This window comes from Lytechinus pictus, chromosome 4, assembly GCF_037042905.1.
Source record: "Lytechinus pictus isolate F3 Inbred chromosome 4, Lp3.0, whole genome shotgun sequence".
In the NCBI taxonomy this organism is placed as follows: domain Eukaryota; kingdom Metazoa; phylum Echinodermata; class Echinoidea; order Temnopleuroida; family Toxopneustidae; genus Lytechinus; species Lytechinus pictus.
Window position 1 is genome coordinate 24208142 of NC_087248.1, and position 17556 is coordinate 24225697.

General features: G+C 36.8%; 1 protein-coding gene across 1 annotated transcript; it reads left to right on the forward strand.

Annotated features, from left to right (window-relative positions):
- Nucleotides 1–635: 635 nt before the first annotated feature.
- Nucleotides 636–17042, forward strand: LOC129258786 (CAAX prenyl protease 1 homolog). The gene is made up of 7 exons (XM_064098683.1): nucleotides 636–749; nucleotides 3338–3490; nucleotides 4023–4164; nucleotides 5121–5233; nucleotides 6915–7139; nucleotides 12040–12183; nucleotides 12849–17042. The coding sequence occupies exons 1-7, from the start codon at nucleotides 654–656 to the stop codon at nucleotides 13065–13067; spliced, it is 1092 nt and encodes a 363-aa protein (XP_063954753.1). The 5' UTR covers nucleotides 636–653; the 3' UTR covers nucleotides 13068–17042.
- Nucleotides 17043–17556: the final 514 nt, after the last annotated feature.

A 17556-nucleotide genomic window follows, 5' to 3' on the forward strand; every position in this document is an offset into this window, starting at 1 on the left:
AATTACCAAAACTATCCACCCTCTTTAATATTTGTTTTTATTATGGTCTACCTTCATTTAGTCTAATGCTATTCCGTAAATCAACATTTCGTCTAACAGCCAGTTCGTCTAATAAATACCCATTTTCTTTTTATTTATTTCTCCCAATTAACACTTAGTCTAGTTAGACCAAGTGGTATATTAACTAAATGACTAGTGGACCAACTGGTTATAATACAAAATGGTGAGTGGACAAAATGGCAATTAAACCATGTGGATAGTGGACAAACTGACGGTAGACCAAATGATAGTAGATGAGTTGGGAATGGGAAGAACTGATGGTAGACCAAATGAAAGTAGACAAGTTTGGAATTGGAAGAATTGATGATAGACCAAATGATAATAGACAAGTTGTGCATTGGACGACTTGGCAATAGACCAATCGGAAATTAACCTTTAAATCTATGCCATGAAAAAAGCCATCAGCGAGTTAAACTGCATTCCTCTTGATACTTGTCACCTTTTTTCTTTTTTTTCCTCTCCTTTTTTTCTCTTCTCTATCCATCTCCCTACATTTTATTTCATGTTTGTCTACTGATGCAAACCTTTCAATCATTATTGAGTTTACCGCTTCATATAATTTTGTCTCCCAGATCACACAGTCGCTGGCGTTCATGCTGCTTGCCTCTGTGTTCTCCACGGTGGTCGGACTGCCCTGGGTCCTTTACAGCACGTTTGTGATCGAAGAGAGGCACGGCTTCAACAAACAGGTGAGCAGGGGCAACATTTCACAAAACAAATAGTCACTGATTTTTACTGACTGTTTTACTCTGAGCCAATCAGATGCAAGTATTTGCAGTAGCTTGTGACATCCATCAGTGAAAATCACTGACCATTCGCTTCATGAAATGCTTCCCCGCAAGAAATTAGAAATTTCATGAAATTTGTACAAAAACAGGTCACACACACACACACCTAGTTCCGTAACACAAAGCTTAGCAGTGATCGTAGAACATTTTTCTATGAATGATTCCATTGACAAATTGAATGTACAATCAATCGTAAAAATCAAGCGTAAGAATAATGCTAACCTTTGTGTTACGGGACCCTGGACGGCATTGAAAAAATTTATAATGATGTTTTTATTGTAGAAGTATTGTGGCTGAGTGGATTAATATCTGAACTTTGAACCACAAGGCCAGGGGCGGTAATCTGAGGTCATTTTATCTTTAAAATATTTTATTTTATCTCTTAAAATGAAATTGGTATTCAGAGATGACATTTTATCTCTCAGATAAAATTAAAAATTTTATCTTGCGTATAAATTTTATCTTGCATATCTATGATGATACGCAACAGAGCAGTGGCTGCGTAGACATATCCATCGCGTATCTGGCCATTGCAACGCGGGTGATGTGCTTGCGCCCAAGTTACTTTGAAGAAAAAATAAAATAAACTTAAAAGAGGGTCGGGGCTATTTTATCTTCGCGAGGTTGATTTTGTCAATATTTCTTGGTGAATTAACTCCAAATGTTGGCATGAAAATTAAGAAAAATTATATATTCATTGAGAACAACACCTTAAAGTTATTCCTGTACAATCAGGAAGCATTTCATAAGACATTTCTTGACTAATATTGTCTTTGAAATGATGCTTGAAAAGATGCGATATAGACTTAGAAAAAAAGACAAGAGCATTGCCATTTTTGTTAAAAAGAAATCTCTGTAAAGACGCGCAAGCGTATCGTACAAGCGTATTGAAGTCAATAAATTGATGCAATCTCACTCCTTCGCCACACCTCCTAGCGGAATGGATTTCCATTGGTTGAGTGATATGAAAGAGCTATAAAAGCGCATTTCTAATTGGATATTGATAAAAAAATAGGTGTGTCTTACAGAGATAACATGAAGATAAAATTGTTCTCAGAATACCAATTCGGAGAGATTTTAAGGATATTTTATCTCACTGATTTTAACAGAGATAAAATATTTTATTTTATCTGAGATAAAATGGATCTCAGAATACCACCCCAGGGTTCAAATCTCATTCCAGCCTCTGTCAAGGCGTTTATCAACATTTGCTAATCTCAACCCAGGTGTAGTAAATTGTTACATGGTACAGGGAAGTGATCACTTTGACGCTCAAGCACCTGGTCAGTGTAGCTGTTCATAAGCCAGGGATTTAAAAGGTGCATAAATAGGCCTATTTGTAGTATGATATTATGCAAGGACTTGGTCTGTTTTCTTCATGAAGTTTTACCAAAATAGGCATCCTCATTTCTGCCTGTAATGGCAGTTACAACAGTAACTTTACTCAACAGCCAAGGTTGCGATGGATTTTTTTTCTGAAGTCCCTACGTGTAGGCAAGGCCCTGGTGCATTTTTTTTTTTAATGGGAAAGCTGTGGTTATTTTTTACCAAAGATTTGTCCTCCTTTCTTTAGAGTACATGTCCTGTTTTGTTAACTTGTACAACTCAAATAGCGAATATTTCTATTCCTACAAGGGTACAAGCTAGATTTCACATTTGGTGAAGTGATATATACTTGGCTTTGCCTCCTTGAATAGAGCGTCATTCTTTCACTTCCTGCAAAATCTTGTAATTTCGCACTTATGCATTTTCACTGGGCCGTATGCATAAAGACAAGCAATTGCTTATAAGCAAAAAGAAATGCTTTAAGCAAAAGCAAGAGCTGGTCAAGCAAAAGGGCAAGTTCAAGCAATTGCTTAAATTCGTATGCACAAGCTTTTGCTTGTGCTGAAACCTTTTGCTTGCACTGCCTAAGCAATTGCTTATGTGTTGGACAAAGGATCGTTACGGTTGTGCGAACATCGCACAGTAGGACAACGACGCTTCGTTCCCGACCTGGCAGAAGTATTTTTTATTACGCAAATAGGGGGAAAACAGCGCAGAGCATCAGGGGGGTTTCTGTGTAGATCGATGGACAAAAATTGCCGTAAAAAGTCTAAAATAACAGGAATTTGATTAGATATGAAATCACAACATAACCTCTGGAATATGGAGCTTGAAACGGTATGAAAATTTAATCCTTAAACGAGAATGCCATGAGTAAGCAAGAGCTCAAGCTGGTCTGGAGGTGCTTGAAAAAACGCAAGCAATTGCTTATCAAGACAAGTAAAAGGTTTGTTTTATGCATACGGTTTTAAGCAATTGCTTGATCTTTAAGCAATTGCTTGCGGACATCAAGCAATTGCTTGTGCTTGCTAGCAAAAGCATTTGCTTGCAAGCAATTGCTTATGTTTATGCATACGGATTCAAGTAAAAGGCTAGCACAAGCAATTGCTACTTTTTATGCATACGGCCCACTATCTCTACTGTGTATATTGATTTTCTTTCAGACACTTGGATTTTTCTTCAAAGATCAGGTGAAAAAGTTTATCGTGATGCAAGCGATCTCCCTTCCTATATTAGCTGGTCTTCTTTACATCATCAAGATGGGTGGCCAATACTTCTTTGTCTATGCCTGGGTCTTTACCCTAGTAATCTCGTTGGTAAGTAAATCCATTCTCAAATTTTTTTGCCTCAACCGTTCATTTTAATTTCAGTGTGCATCTTCTGTCTACTCTACTCGGGCAATCTGGGCCCAATTTTACAAAGAGCTACACAAAAGTCTACATGTCAGACTACATGTATTGCAATCCCACATAAAGATTTTTATGGTGTTGCCGGTTGTAACATCATAAAACAATCTTTCAGTTTCAAGAAAGAGGTGGATATTCTTAATTTGTTTATTTTTCTAACTAAATCAAAACAATTTCAATGAAATATGGAATATAGATGGACATTTCATGGATTTAAAGATGCAAGGCTTTTATTTTACCACTGACGATGAACTTTAAATGCTGGTTCATTCAATAGCATTTAAACATTTTTCAAAGTAAACATAATGACTCGGGCCTAATCAAGATTTACAATAATTTGGAGACTATTAGCCTAGATTTCAGAGGCTCTGTCATGAAATAATTGCTCGCTGCAACTACGTGTCCGTAGCTTTAATCTTGACCATCCTTTTAAAATTTGCAGTTCCTGATCACTGTGTATGCCGACTACATCGCCCCTCTCTTTGACAAGTTTACACCCCTCCCGGAGGGTGACCTGAGGACAAAGATCGAAGACTTGGCAAAGAGCATTGATTTCCCGCTTTACAAGCTGTATGTTGTTGAAGGTAAGAAAAAAAGATTTTCTTTCTTATACTTATGCTGTTTTGAACAGGGAGGGGGAGGTGGCTGCCGTGGTTTATTTTCTATTCGTCTAAAGTCAAGTCGTCCCATTGCCAACTCGTCTACTATCATTTGGTCTACCATCAGTTCGTCTACTCACCACATGGACTACTTACATTAGGTTTCATGCTATTCCGTCTAATAACCAGTTGGTCCAATAGCCATTTAGTCCATATACCATTTGGTCTAATTAGACTACATGTAAGTGTTAAATTGTGCAAAATGAATGAAAATTAGATGGATATTATACCAACTGGTTAAGAGACGAAATTGTCATAGGCAAAATGGTGATTAGATAAAGTGATGATTGGACCAAATGGTTGTTAGACGAAATATTGATGGACAGGATGGCATTAGACTAAATGAAAGTAGACCATGTGGTGAGTGGACAAGTTGGCAGTAGAAGAATTGGCAATTTACTGCTGTCATTATAAGGGCAGACGCCATGCCTTGAAAAAAAATGAATGTAAAAAGGGGCTGCTTCTCGTGGGTGGGTGATGTATGTGCAGTGGAAAGGGTATGAAAAATACCCAAATGAGAAGGGGTATACTTTTTATCCTAACAGATTTATGTCTAAAAGGAAGGAATATTAAATCAAGGGAGTGGTTTGTGAAAGAAAACAGACCGTGATTAAAACATTGACTTTTGCCATGAGCTACCAAGATCCTTGAGCAACTCGTCAGCTCGGCACAATGGAATAGTTGAGCGGGACTTGTAAGTACACTAAATACAAGTCGCTCCCAATAATGAATGCAATCAATCATTGAGATCTATTCCAAGATCAGTCGCTATTAAGGTATATGTTGCTGGGCCTTGTACAGTTCCTTATACATGTATTTAGCGCTGCTGAAATTACAGGGGAAATTAGAGAGATATTGACAATGTATCTTTTCCCCTGCAGGCTCCAAACGGTCATCTCACAGTAATGCCTACTTTTATGGATTCTTCAAAAACAAAAGAATAGTTCTCTTTGATACCCTCCTGGAAGACTACACACCTGTCAACACTGATGAGGTAAGACAATGGAGTCCCCAGTTTTTCACGTTACAGAAAACGAAAAAAAAAATGTCATTCATGTATTGATTTTTGCAACTTTTTTTATAAACAAATTAACATCAAAATACAATCAACTGAGTATGTAACAAAATATTTGATTTGTGTCAATGAGATATTTGAAAAAACGTGTGTAATTACAATGAACAAAGTTGTACTTCCTACGACAGCAATTAGATGAAGATGAAAGATGAAAAGATGAAAAGAAGTGGAAAGGATACAACAGAAATGAAATTTGAAAATTAAGAGTGCATAAGAGGGGAAAAAACCCATAAAAATCAACAAGAGTCCTTGAAATGTCCCATTTTCAGGTCGGTATATGAAAATTCAAACGTGCGCTTTCCGCTCTCATTATAGATCTAGTCCCTTCGAAGAACCTATGATGATAAAGCTAACATATGTATTTTTGATATATCTAAATCTATCATTAAGTTAGGAATTTTGTATTACAAAGGTCTAAATTTTTGCTCTCTCAGTTCGCTCACTCAGAGTTTTTTTTAATCTATCATAAACTTAGATTTTGTATTAGAAAGGTTAAAGTTTTTGCTCTCTCAGTTCGCTCACTCGCAGCTTTTTATAATTTTTGCCCTGTATGACATGCATAGATGTCAGAATGGGGGGGACATGGGGACAAGTCTCTCCTAAAATTTTGAAGGTTTGCGACACAAAAGGCCATGTCCCCCCCCCCAAAAAAAAGGGGTTTATTTACTGACAAAAGTATCTGCATAATTATTTTTAAAGTGTCTATTAACGCTCAAAATGTTCCTTTTCAATTTAAGGTTTGAATCTAAAACTTTCGGCTCATGCTTTGCGCTCGCATTGTTTGATCAGTGAGATATGTATCCTCTTCATGTGTTGCTGCAAACAGTCCTTAATAGGTATCTTTTCAGGTCAGTATATTAAGAAGTTCAGCTCGCGCTTCACTCACGCATATATTGTGTAATTAGATACCTTTCCTGTACATAATAACAAAGTGCTTTAAATGTCCAACTTTCAGGTGTGATATCAATATATTTTCAGCTTGCGCTTTGCTCTCGCATTATTTGATTGGTGAGTAATGGAAAACAGTCTGTAACAGTCCCTTTTCTTGTCAGTATATGAACAATTCAGCTCGCGCTTGCAATTATTTTAAACTTAGGTGTGCATCTTGTTCAGGATTGAAAAAAACTGCTCAGAATGTTCAATTTCAGGTCTAAATTTATGAAGTATAAAAAAAAAAGCTTGCGCTTTGTGCTCCCATTATTAGATGCCTTTGTAATATTTGTAAGAACAGTGCTAAGATTCAGTCTTTTATTTAGAATAACCTTAAAATCCAACAAAATATCAGCTTTTAGCAGATGTAAAGAGAAAATTTGGACGAAAAATATTTTCCAGCCCTACCACCCCCCTCACATTGTTTAAACCTGGATCTGCCCTTGTTATAGCAATGTAATTAGGTATTAAGTAGCTGACAATGTGTTGCGTCTTGGGCATTTAAGCATTGGCCTGGCTTTGGCCTTGGTATTGGCCTTGGCATTGGCCATGGCATTGGCGTTGAGGGTTTGGGCCTTGGCTTCAACAGTGCTTGAAACTTCTACTAGAAATTGTAATCCAATTACAATCACCATTCATTCCCATTTTTCTCTTGTCTCTGATTTAACAGAAAAAGTCGGATGAAACTGAGACGACGAAAGCAGATGGAGAGGGAGACGAGAAGATAGAAGAGGAGAATAAACCTCAAGGAGGAGAGAAGAAGACAGAGGAGGGAGAGGAGGAGGAGAAGAAGAAGAAGACTGGATGTAACACTGAAGAAGTCCTTGCTGTTTTAGCTCACGAGCTCGGGCATTGGAAGCTGGGACATAATCTCAAGAACCTTATTATAAGCCAGGTAATTCTGATAATTTATGCTGGTTTTGATAGAGATATGACATATTGGCCGAGTTAGATCATTTTGCCTGAGGTGCAGCTGAGGGTAAATACAAATGGAATGTGAAATAGCCATAAAATCGTTGAAAGCAAATCATATGTAATATGAGCAAGGTCTTGTTTTCACAGCCTGATTGGTGTGCAAATGAGGGATCCAGTGGTGTCAAACTTTTTTTATTTTTTATTCCTCATTGTAATATGTCTTGTGTCTATTTACATTCTATTCATGTGAATATATTCTTGTGCATGTTCACATTCCATTCAGATGAATATGTTATTGTGTGTATTCACATTCTATTCAGATAAATATATTCTTCTTTTTTTTTCTTTTTTTTTATAATTCTGTTTTTATTATACAAATTGAAATAAATCACAAAATTTACAAATGATTAATAGGTGATTGCAAATCACATAAACACAATTTAGTTACACAAAAAATAACAACCATAATAATAATTAAAAAAAACCTACCCACTTATCCTCCCCCACCCCCCCCCCCCAAAAAAAAAGGAATGTGGCAATGTGATGACTTAATATCAGTGTTATCTAAACAAAGATAGGTGATTTGGTAAATAAAGTAGACAAAACAAAATATACAAGCTATGATTATATGAAGTGGTTTCCAAACAACTATTCATAGGATTAAAAAGCACAACTGGTTATCCAAGACCACATTCTATTCATATGAATATAGGTGAATATATTATTGTGTCTATTCACATTCCTTGTAGTTGAATATACATGTATTATTGTTTCTATTCACATTCTTTTTAGGTGAAAGTATTTATGTGTCTATTCACATTCTATTCAGATGAATATATTCTTGTGTCTATTCACATACTTTTTAGTTGAATATATTCTTGTGTCTATTATTATTTGTTTGGCGTCAGTCCTGTGCCTGGGAGGCGAAAAGCGAACTGAATCACTATGACCCGCAGGTCTCTCCTCCTGATTGGGGGGAATGCAGGTGGACCACTACACCGGGGTTTTCCCCTACTCTAATACGAATAGTGCAGTGGGTTCTTAACGTGCAAAGGTGGTGACTCTCCTCTACACGGGGCCTCCATTTAACGTCCTATCCGAGGGACAGAGTGTTTTCCATTGTAACATAGCCTTCATCTATGAAACATGGGAGAGACGTTTACACACAACGCACTGGCTTCAGTCATCCGCCCTGGGTGGACTCGAACCCACGATCTTTGGTTCGACGGGCAGACGCGTTACCGACTGAGCCAACACCGCTCTCAATTTACATTCTTTTTAGTTTAATATATTATTGTCAGGGACTCAGTTTTATAATTATGAGGGGAGCAATAAAAAGCTCTCCTAGAACTTTTAAGGAGAGCGGTAGAGGAGCACTGCAAAAAGCTCTCCTTCAACATACAAGGGGAGCTTTTTGTCCAATTAACAAAACAGATGGAGGAAATATATGTACTAAGTTACAATCAACAACCACAGGAAGGAAACAATCGAATATGCAATATTTATAATTGTTTTACAATGTATTGTAATTAGATTGTGTCTTATAAAAGCTGTTTGAGTGAGGTTTTGACTTTGGCTAAAAGTTAAGTCACTGACAATTTTTTTTTTTTTTTTCGGGGGCTCCTTTTTATTTTTTTGGTCAAATTTCGGGGGCTAAATTTTCCATTTTTAGATGCTACTTTTTTGTATTTTGAGGAATACCTGTTCACTTACTAATGAATTATTACTTTGTTTTTAATATTGTATGATTTGTTAAGTTATTTTTTCATGCTTAGAATCTTGGATGTGGGTGTGTGGCACTGTGCGTGTGTGTGTGACTGTGAGTTGGATTTGGATATAAATGAATTCAATATCTAATTTCTACTCCGTCTATTCCAGTACAATACCCTGTACTCGGCAATGTACATGTAATAAAGGCCCACATACCCTAACTTTTCCTGAAGTTCTTTGAAAACGCAGATCTCCATGAAAATTGCATTTCTCTATGGGGGAGTCTAAATTTGGTGAGAATGTATTCATTAAGAACTTAAATATGACAATGAAGAAATCATCAGACTTAATTGGCAGTTTTGAATAATATACCTGAAATGTAAACTCTGTTTGAAACAGAAAATCACAATCATTGAGGCCTTCACAGCGAATTGTACCCCAGAGCTCCGACTGGCTAGCTAATACATGCGCCAATGCGTTCGTGCGTGAGCCTGCCGCCGGCCTTGTCAGTCAGACTGCAGGTCCCAAGAAAGTGGCTTCTTTCATCCAAGTGATATTCATGACTTGAGATGTTTTGCATATTTAATGAGCTTGATGCGGACCAAAACACCTCTTTTCATTCGGTCATTGCTGCTCTAATTGTGCATCGAATTTCATGAATTTGGTACCATTGTAAAGAAGAAGAATCATTCTTTCAGGTCATGTGTTTGGATTTATTCAAAGATTTTGTAATATAGGTTAAAATTTTGATCTAAAATATGCTACAAAATAAATATTTTCACCTGACAAAAGCTGCTATTTTGACACTTTATTTTTGTTTGAGCCCAAATGATTTTTATATCATGATAAAGCTGAATATGTATGCTTTGAAATGATATAGGTTTCAAAATAAGAATTGGTTTAATCGGGTCAAGATCACACTTTTCATTTGCCAAGTACATAAAGCAGCTTGAAAACAAGAATACTGCACTCTGATTGGTCAAAGAGACCGCACACTGGCAAATTCCAACGGTTCCAGTGCCTGGGTTCGTGGGAAGGTCACACTTTCCATGTGGTAATCTCCTCAAATACCCCGCGCCTGTTGTTCTGTGAATCTTATCCAGCCAATCAGAACTCTGGATTTCATGCAAGTACAAAATTTCAGAAATCTCGTCTTGTACCTTGGTGGGAAAAGTGTGATCTTGACCCGATTAAAAGGTGCTGCATATCAAGAGTGGCATTGTGAGAAAGTATAGAAGTTCAGCTTTATGTTGATATAAATATCATTGAGGCTCAAAATAAAAAGTTTTGCACAATTTGCAAAAGAAAACAGAGGAAGAAAATTCAGTTTTGAGGCACATTTTCAGGCCAGCAATTTACTTATTTAACAAAATATTGTATACAAAATAAATGACCAATATGAAAGATTAACTTTTACTCTATCTGATGGTGCAATAATATTTCATTTAACTTGAGGTTAAAACAGGTAAATTCTTAGAGAAAGAAAATCTCACGAATCACGAGATTTTGCAAGGAGGAGGATTCAGCCACGAGATGATTTGGATGAATCTGGCCTTTTTGCTCATTAGCATAGGGACCTGCGGTTTGACTGTTGTAAAAGAGATGGAGCTTTGTTTGATGATTTATTTTCTGATATTTACCTCATCCCCTGGAAAAAGAAAACAAATGATTTTTTAGTTATAATTAATATATAAGGTAACTTATTTTGGATGTTGATAGGCCGTTTTGAAAAGCAAAGCCGAATGACAACTCACCAATGCTAGGTTACTAGACTCTGGGATTTATTTCCTGTGTAATTCGAATTATTTTATCACAGAATTATGATATCTGTAGGTGAAACATGTGCATTCGAAATTGCACATGGTGGTAGTCATAATGGACTCCTATACATGCAACCGTTTCCCCGACCGTTGCATTGATTTTTTTCCATATCTGGTACCATGTATATGGAAATACATGGTACAGAAAAAAGACGCAACTTCGGAATTTGAAACTGCGCTTGCTATTTTCAAGGCTTATTCATGATTTTGGATGATTTTTAAATGGTAAGCAGAGCTCGAGCATATGGCGCTAGTGGGCCATTGAATTGTTATCACTCGGCAATAATTTCGGGGGCGACATTAAGATTTTATGTCGCCCCCCGAAAGCATGATTTTTGGTGATTTCGAGGGCGACTTTAAGCATTTCCGCGCAGCTCAGCGATCGCAAGGCGCGCTATTTATCGCGCTACCTAAAATGGATTAAGGCGCGCATGTAGCGCGCGATCGCTCTCGCGCGCCTTAAAATCGAGTCCCTGTATTGTGTCTATTCACATTCTTTTTAGGTGAAAGTATTCTTGAGTCTATTCTCATTCTTTTTAGGTGTAAGTATTCTTGTGTTTATTTACATCTCTATAGGTGAATATATTCTTGTGTCTATTCACATTCTTTTTATGTGAATATATTCTTGTGTCTATTCACATTCTATTGAGATGAATATATTATTGTGTCTATTCACATTCTATTCAGATGAATATATTCTTGTGTCTATTCACATTCTTTTTAGGTGAATATATTATTGTGTCTATTCACATCTCTATAGGTGAATATATTCTTGTGTCTATTCACATTCTTTTTATGTGAATATATTCTTGTGTCTATTCACATTCTTTTTCGTTGAATATATTATTGTATCTATTCACATTCTATTCAGATGAATATATTCTTGTGTCTATTCACATTCTTTTTAGGTGAATATATTATTGTCTATTCACATTCTCTATAGGTGAATATATTCTTGTGTCTATTCACATTCTTTTTATGTGAATATATTATTGTGTCTATTCACATTCTCTATAGGTGGATATATTCTTGTGTCTATTCACATTCTTTTTTGTTGAATATATTATTGTATCTATTCACAGTCTATTCAGATGAATATATTCTTGTGTCTATTCACATCCTATTCATGTGAATATATTCTTGTGCATGTTCACATTCCATTCAGATAAATATATTCTTGTGTCTATTCACATTCTTTGTAGTTGAATATATTATTGTATCTATTCACATTCTTTTTAGGGGAATATATTCTTGTATTTATTCACATTCTTTTCAGTTGAATATATTATTGTGTCTTTTCACATTCTTATTAGGTGAAAGTATTCTTGTGTCTATTCACATTCTTTTCAGGTGAATGTATTCTTGTGTCTATTCCTGTTTGCCCTTCTAATTGAGAGGACAGAGTTCTTCAATGCCTTTGGCTTCTACGACTCCTATCCTACCCTCATCGGCCTTCTCATTATATTTCAGTTTGTCTTCTCACCGTATAATGAGGTAAGTGATATGTCAGGGATGGCTTGTCATGTGATGTTTCTCTTCAAAATGATGATAAATTAGTTTTTTTTAAATGGATATCTGGGGCCTGTTGCATAAAAGAAAATCTCAGGGTTTTTTTTTCCAGAGATTTTTAGTGTGTTATAGAATAGAACAGAATAGTAATGGTTTATTGGCATTACATGGTTGGCAGCAAGTGGCTGAAATATACATGTTTACAAAATATAAGAACATACAAAGATATTATACAAAAATTAGATAAATTTAACCCAAAAAAATGCATTCAATACATAATAGATTAAATTACACAAAGATTTTCATTATGATGGATCTAATTACATACAGGGGTTCTGAGCGAAAGTGAAATTATAAATGGCATTAAATCAAATATTGCATAGATAGACAGGAAGAATGCATAATGAAATCAACTGGTAAAACAAAAGAAAATCTTAATGAGGTCAACAAAAATCTAATTATAAATCAAGTTAAGTGTCAATGGCATAATTTTGTTTGCCAGAACTTTTACTCTGTTTTTATTTTCTGTCATTTTACTTGTTTTTATATTCAATTGTTCAAATAGTATTTTGTATTAGCATTGTACACTTTGTATGTTTTTATGACTGAATAAATAATAATAATAATTTTAAAATCTGCTTTTCCTACAGGTTCTATCCTTCTGCATGACGGTGTTGACGAGGCGTTTTGAGTTCCAGGCCGATGCCTTTGCCAAGTCCCTCCACAAGGCTTCCTTCCTACGCATGGCTCTCATCAAGCTCCATAAAGACAATCTTGGATTTCCCGTTGCCGACTGGCTCTTCTCAGCCGTACACTACTCACACCCGCCTCTCCTTGAAAGATTAGGTGCCCTTGGCAAGACTGATTAGGTTAAGAAAGCCAAAGTATCCGCTCATACCCCCCTTTCTACAGAGATTAGGTGCCCTCGGCAAGACTGATTAGGCCAAGAAAGCCACAGCATCCGCTCATACCTCCTTTCTACAGAGATTAGGTGCTATTGACAAGACTGGTTAGGTTAGGAAAGCCACAGCATCCACTCATACCCTCCTTTCTACAGAGATTAGGTGCCCTCGGCAAGACTGATTATGCCAAGAAAGCCACAGCATCTGCTCATACCCTCCTTTCTACAGAGACTAGGTGCCCTTGGCAAGACTGGTTAGGTCAGGAAAGCCACAGCATCGGTCTATAACCTCCTTTCTACAGAGAAAGCATTCCCTGAGTAGGTCTGATGTGGTCTGGCCTTATTCTATGTTTGTCACAAGTTATGCACAACCTTACGCACAACTGGTTACCCTTCTTTGTTTCTTTCTTTGTTAGTTGAGACGCCTCAAATGTTCCCTGTTTAATGTTATGAGACCGAATAAATACAACCAAATTTCAGCAAGACTTGTTATAATAACAAATGCACAATTTCTAAAAACAAGTTCACCATCAGCCAATCAAATGGAATGATTTCAGCAGCTGTTATTGCAAATTTATTATTATAACAAGTTTTATGAAAGGGGTCCTTGTTTTCTAACCGATGTTTAAATGAAGCGCTGCAAACTGTTGGAAGTGCAAGTCAGTAATCCAGCAACTAAACATTGAAAATTCAGAGATAAAATGACATGCAGTAATATTTTACTTGGTATTATAAATTTCCTGGAGTAAGCAGTGTGGAGCATATTTGTAAATTCAGTCCACTCTGTCCTAGAAGTCACCTGTCTACAGTAAAAACCTGTCTTTAGTGGCCACCAAAGTTGACTCCTTGTTGAAAGGAATGTGTTGCAGAACCCGTCTATTAAGGTCATCTGTCTCCAGTGCCCATTTTCTCTGCTTCACCTCGGTGGCCTTAATAGGCAGGTTTGACTGTTGTTTAAAAGCATCGATTATGTCAATGAACAGATTAATTTAGATATGGTTAAGGGTGCCCCTTTCTTCATATAAGAACTTTGGGTTATGCACATGTTAGTAATGCACATTACTTTTCATCTTTTCATCATTGCCTGTTCATCTATTGCTCCACGTCTTTGGAATTCCCTCCTTTGCTTTGTGATATTGACTGCATTGATCTCTTCAAGTCAGCCCTCAAAACTCACTAAGGTCCTGTTACACCGGATTTCCTACCCGAGATCAGTCTCGGGGTGCCCGGGCGTAGACTGGTTTCCAAAAAGTTGACCTAAATTTTTGACCCCCTATTACACCGGAATCGTAACGAGTCTCGGGGCGCCCCGAGACAGCTTTCTGTGTGTTTACACCGACTTACCAAAGCTGTACGTGTCCGAGATAGGTTTGGCAGGGCGCCAAGTGCGCGCTGCGTTTGGATAATCGTTCCACGTGTAGCGCATCAAGCAAACCTGTCTCGGGCAGGTTTGTGTTATATACACCAAATCCAAAGCAGTGTCGGGGCACCCAAAGGCCAGTCTCTGAGCACATCGCGAGGTGGTCCGAGATAGGTTTGCTCAGAAGGGGTCTCGGGTAGGTTTGTGCATGTAAACCGAGACTGGTCTCGGGGCGCCCCAAGACTACTTGGGAAATCCGGTGTAACAGGGGTCTAATTTCAGCAGATGTGTAGTCATAAGCTAAATTAGACGAGCCTTCACCTATGAATGTTTTTAACAGAAGCATGGTGCAATATAAATGCTGTGGATCATCATCATCTGACTTGCCACCTGCATGTATTGCAAGAGTGTGCCACTGTGCGATGTACCATGTGTGTAATACCATTGCATAGTGCATAATACTTGTCCATTCACGCTCAAATCGGGTCTGAAATCAGTGAAAACTACAGATATTTAGTAATAGTTGGCAACTCTGCCAATGTAAGAGTGTCAACGCTTGGTTTGATGGTTGTTTTCTGAAGTCCACTTTAACGTAGGCCATGGTCCAACTCTTTGCCAGAATTTGTCGCCGAATCCACGAAGTGGCACATGCAACCGTTGATGCGCGAAATCACTTTTCGAGATAAACGTGATTGAAGATTTTTACATTTTCAAACTGCCCATTGCTATGTGATTGTGGAGTTTAACAGAATGAAGAAATGCACAAACCAAGAGCCAGGTATCTACTCCTGCATTCCATGTTAAAAACGTATCGAATGAACATCAAATCTTGACATAGCAGTGATTCAAACACAAGTGTCATTTTGTGCGTAGAAACGGCGCGCACCTGTGTGCCACTTCATGGATTTTTTTTACAAAGGATTTTAAGGCTTGTGTCGCTTTTTCACTTTAATTATCTCATTAATTAGAGAGAATTGACCATGACTAGATAATACTAAAACTGAAAGAAACTAAAAATTGACTTTTCACGTGATTTTGGGACGTTGTGCCACTTCGTGTAATCAGCGACAATTTGTGCTAATTGCTGTTGATAGCAATGGAAAGCTGCTAGACCTTGTTCAAGTCTATGTGACGCAGGGAAAAAATTAATTGTTTTTTTTCGGGGGCTCCATTTTCAATTTTTTGTGAAATTTCGGGGGCTCCATTTCTACCTTTCGGGGGCTACTTCTGAAGGTTTCCATGGTGAAGAAGAATAGTTGCATTCCATGTTAAAAATTTATTGAATGAACAGCAAATCTTGACATAGCAGTGATTCAAACACAGGTGTTGTTTTGTGCGTAGAAACGGCGCGCACCTGTGTGCCACTTCGTGGATTTTTTTTAAAAAAGGATTTGAAGGCTTGTGTCGCTTTGTCACTATAATTAACTCATTAATTAGAGAGAATTTGGGCTCTAAATTTCGATGAAAAGATGAACCATAGCTAGAGAATACTAAAACTGAAAGAAACTCAAAATCGACTTTTCACATGATGTTGGACGTTGTGCCACTTCGTGGATTCAGCGAAGCCAAAAAGGTCAAAATTGCATTTTTGTCCATTGTAGGAAAATGTACTGGCCTCTATCCTCATGCTTTTCTGGACCCCATTTCATAAAGAGTTGATACAGGATGGAAACTCTTGCTGAAATATGAACTTCCTGGAAAACATTGGAAAATCTGCTTCTTCTTCGACTCTTCCAATGAAAGTTGCTATAATGTCAACCCTTAATGAAATGGACCCTGGCAAATAACACTATGTTTAATGTCATTCTAAGACAATTGTGAATTGTTCAAGTGAGAAATGAGGTGGGGTAAACTGAACCTAAACTGTTAGAGACTTGTGTCACAATTACGTTAGCTATCCATAGTTAAGCCACACCTTTAGACCAGGGTTTGAATTACCCCAGATTTCAGTATATGGGCCATTAAATCTTTGAATCGCCAATGCAAATAAAACAAGATTATTTCTTAAATTGATTTCTGAAATTCATATATTCTTCTTGTTGCTATGAAGCTGCTTGAGAGGCAGGAAATGTTAAGGGAAGTTATATGGACATCCTTTAAGTGCTTAAGGATTACACCAAACCTTTTCCATGTTAGTTGTGCTCCTGAAATACTGTATACTTTGAATATTTTGCCTTGGTTTTTTTTTTGCGAATTATGTGACTTTAATATCAAATGCAGATTTTACTTTCTGATATTTCTGTACAAAGTGAATGTAAATGCAATTCTGTCTTGAAGAAAATTGTGAAAATATATGGATACAAAGTGTATGGTTTATACAGTTTGATTTTACTCGTTTTGAGTGCTGTACACTGGATTTCAAAGTTTTTTTTTTCTTCATTATTCCTTGTGTAATAATTCTTTTTTACACATTTTCAAAGCAGCAGTCTCAACTCGTGTATGAAACACAAGCCAAAATTTATTGCTATGAGCCAAGTATTTGAACATCTAAGAGATTTTGTGAAGGAACATGTATTGTGTCAATTCTTTGTTTTCTGGCTTTGTTTTAGTAATAAAATCATTCCTGTAGTATTTATTTATGAAGTATGGTATTCATGTGTTTTGAATGTTAATGGGTGAAATGAAAGAGTCAGTGTTTCATAAAGCTGTTGGTAAGTTAAGAACGACTGGTGAACCTTTCTTACGTGCTAAACAATCACCAATGAACATACAATGGTGAACATTTACCACAAGAAAGGATCACCTATGGTTCTTAAATTTGCTCTTAACTTACGAACAGCTTTATGAAACGGCCTCCTGGGCCAGCACTTTAAGCCAGGATTTTAAGTTTTTTACTCAGTATTCTGCTCAAGTAAAAATACTTATCCATCTTACGTATTCAATCGTCCTTTTTGGCTAAGTACATGTATTTTGCTTGAATCTGAGTCAGCCCCACACCTGGTCTAAGCTAGTCTGAGCACAGACACCTCACCATGGTTACTAGTATTTCTTTTTTAATTTTGCTTGATTAAGTATATTATATTTGAATACAAGTATATGTATTTTGTTTAGCAAATGCTAAGTAAAATACTTACTCCATTAATACTTTGAATTGAAA

What these genes read in the sequence shown, in the direction of transcription:
- LOC129258786 (XM_064098683.1), top strand. Translation starts at nt 654, where the DNA reads ATGCTGCTTGCCTCTGTGTTCTCCACGGTGGTCGGACTGCCCTGGGTC. An exon ending in GGCACGGCTTCAACAAACAG is followed by an intron (nt 750 to 3,337) that starts GTGAGCAGGGGC and finishes ATTTTCTTTCAG; the next exon opens with ACACTTGGATTTTTCTTCAA. An exon ending in TTACCCTAGTAATCTCGTTG is followed by an intron (nt 3,491 to 4,022) that starts GTAAGTAAATCC and finishes TAAAATTTGCAG; the next exon opens with TTCCTGATCACTGTGTATGC.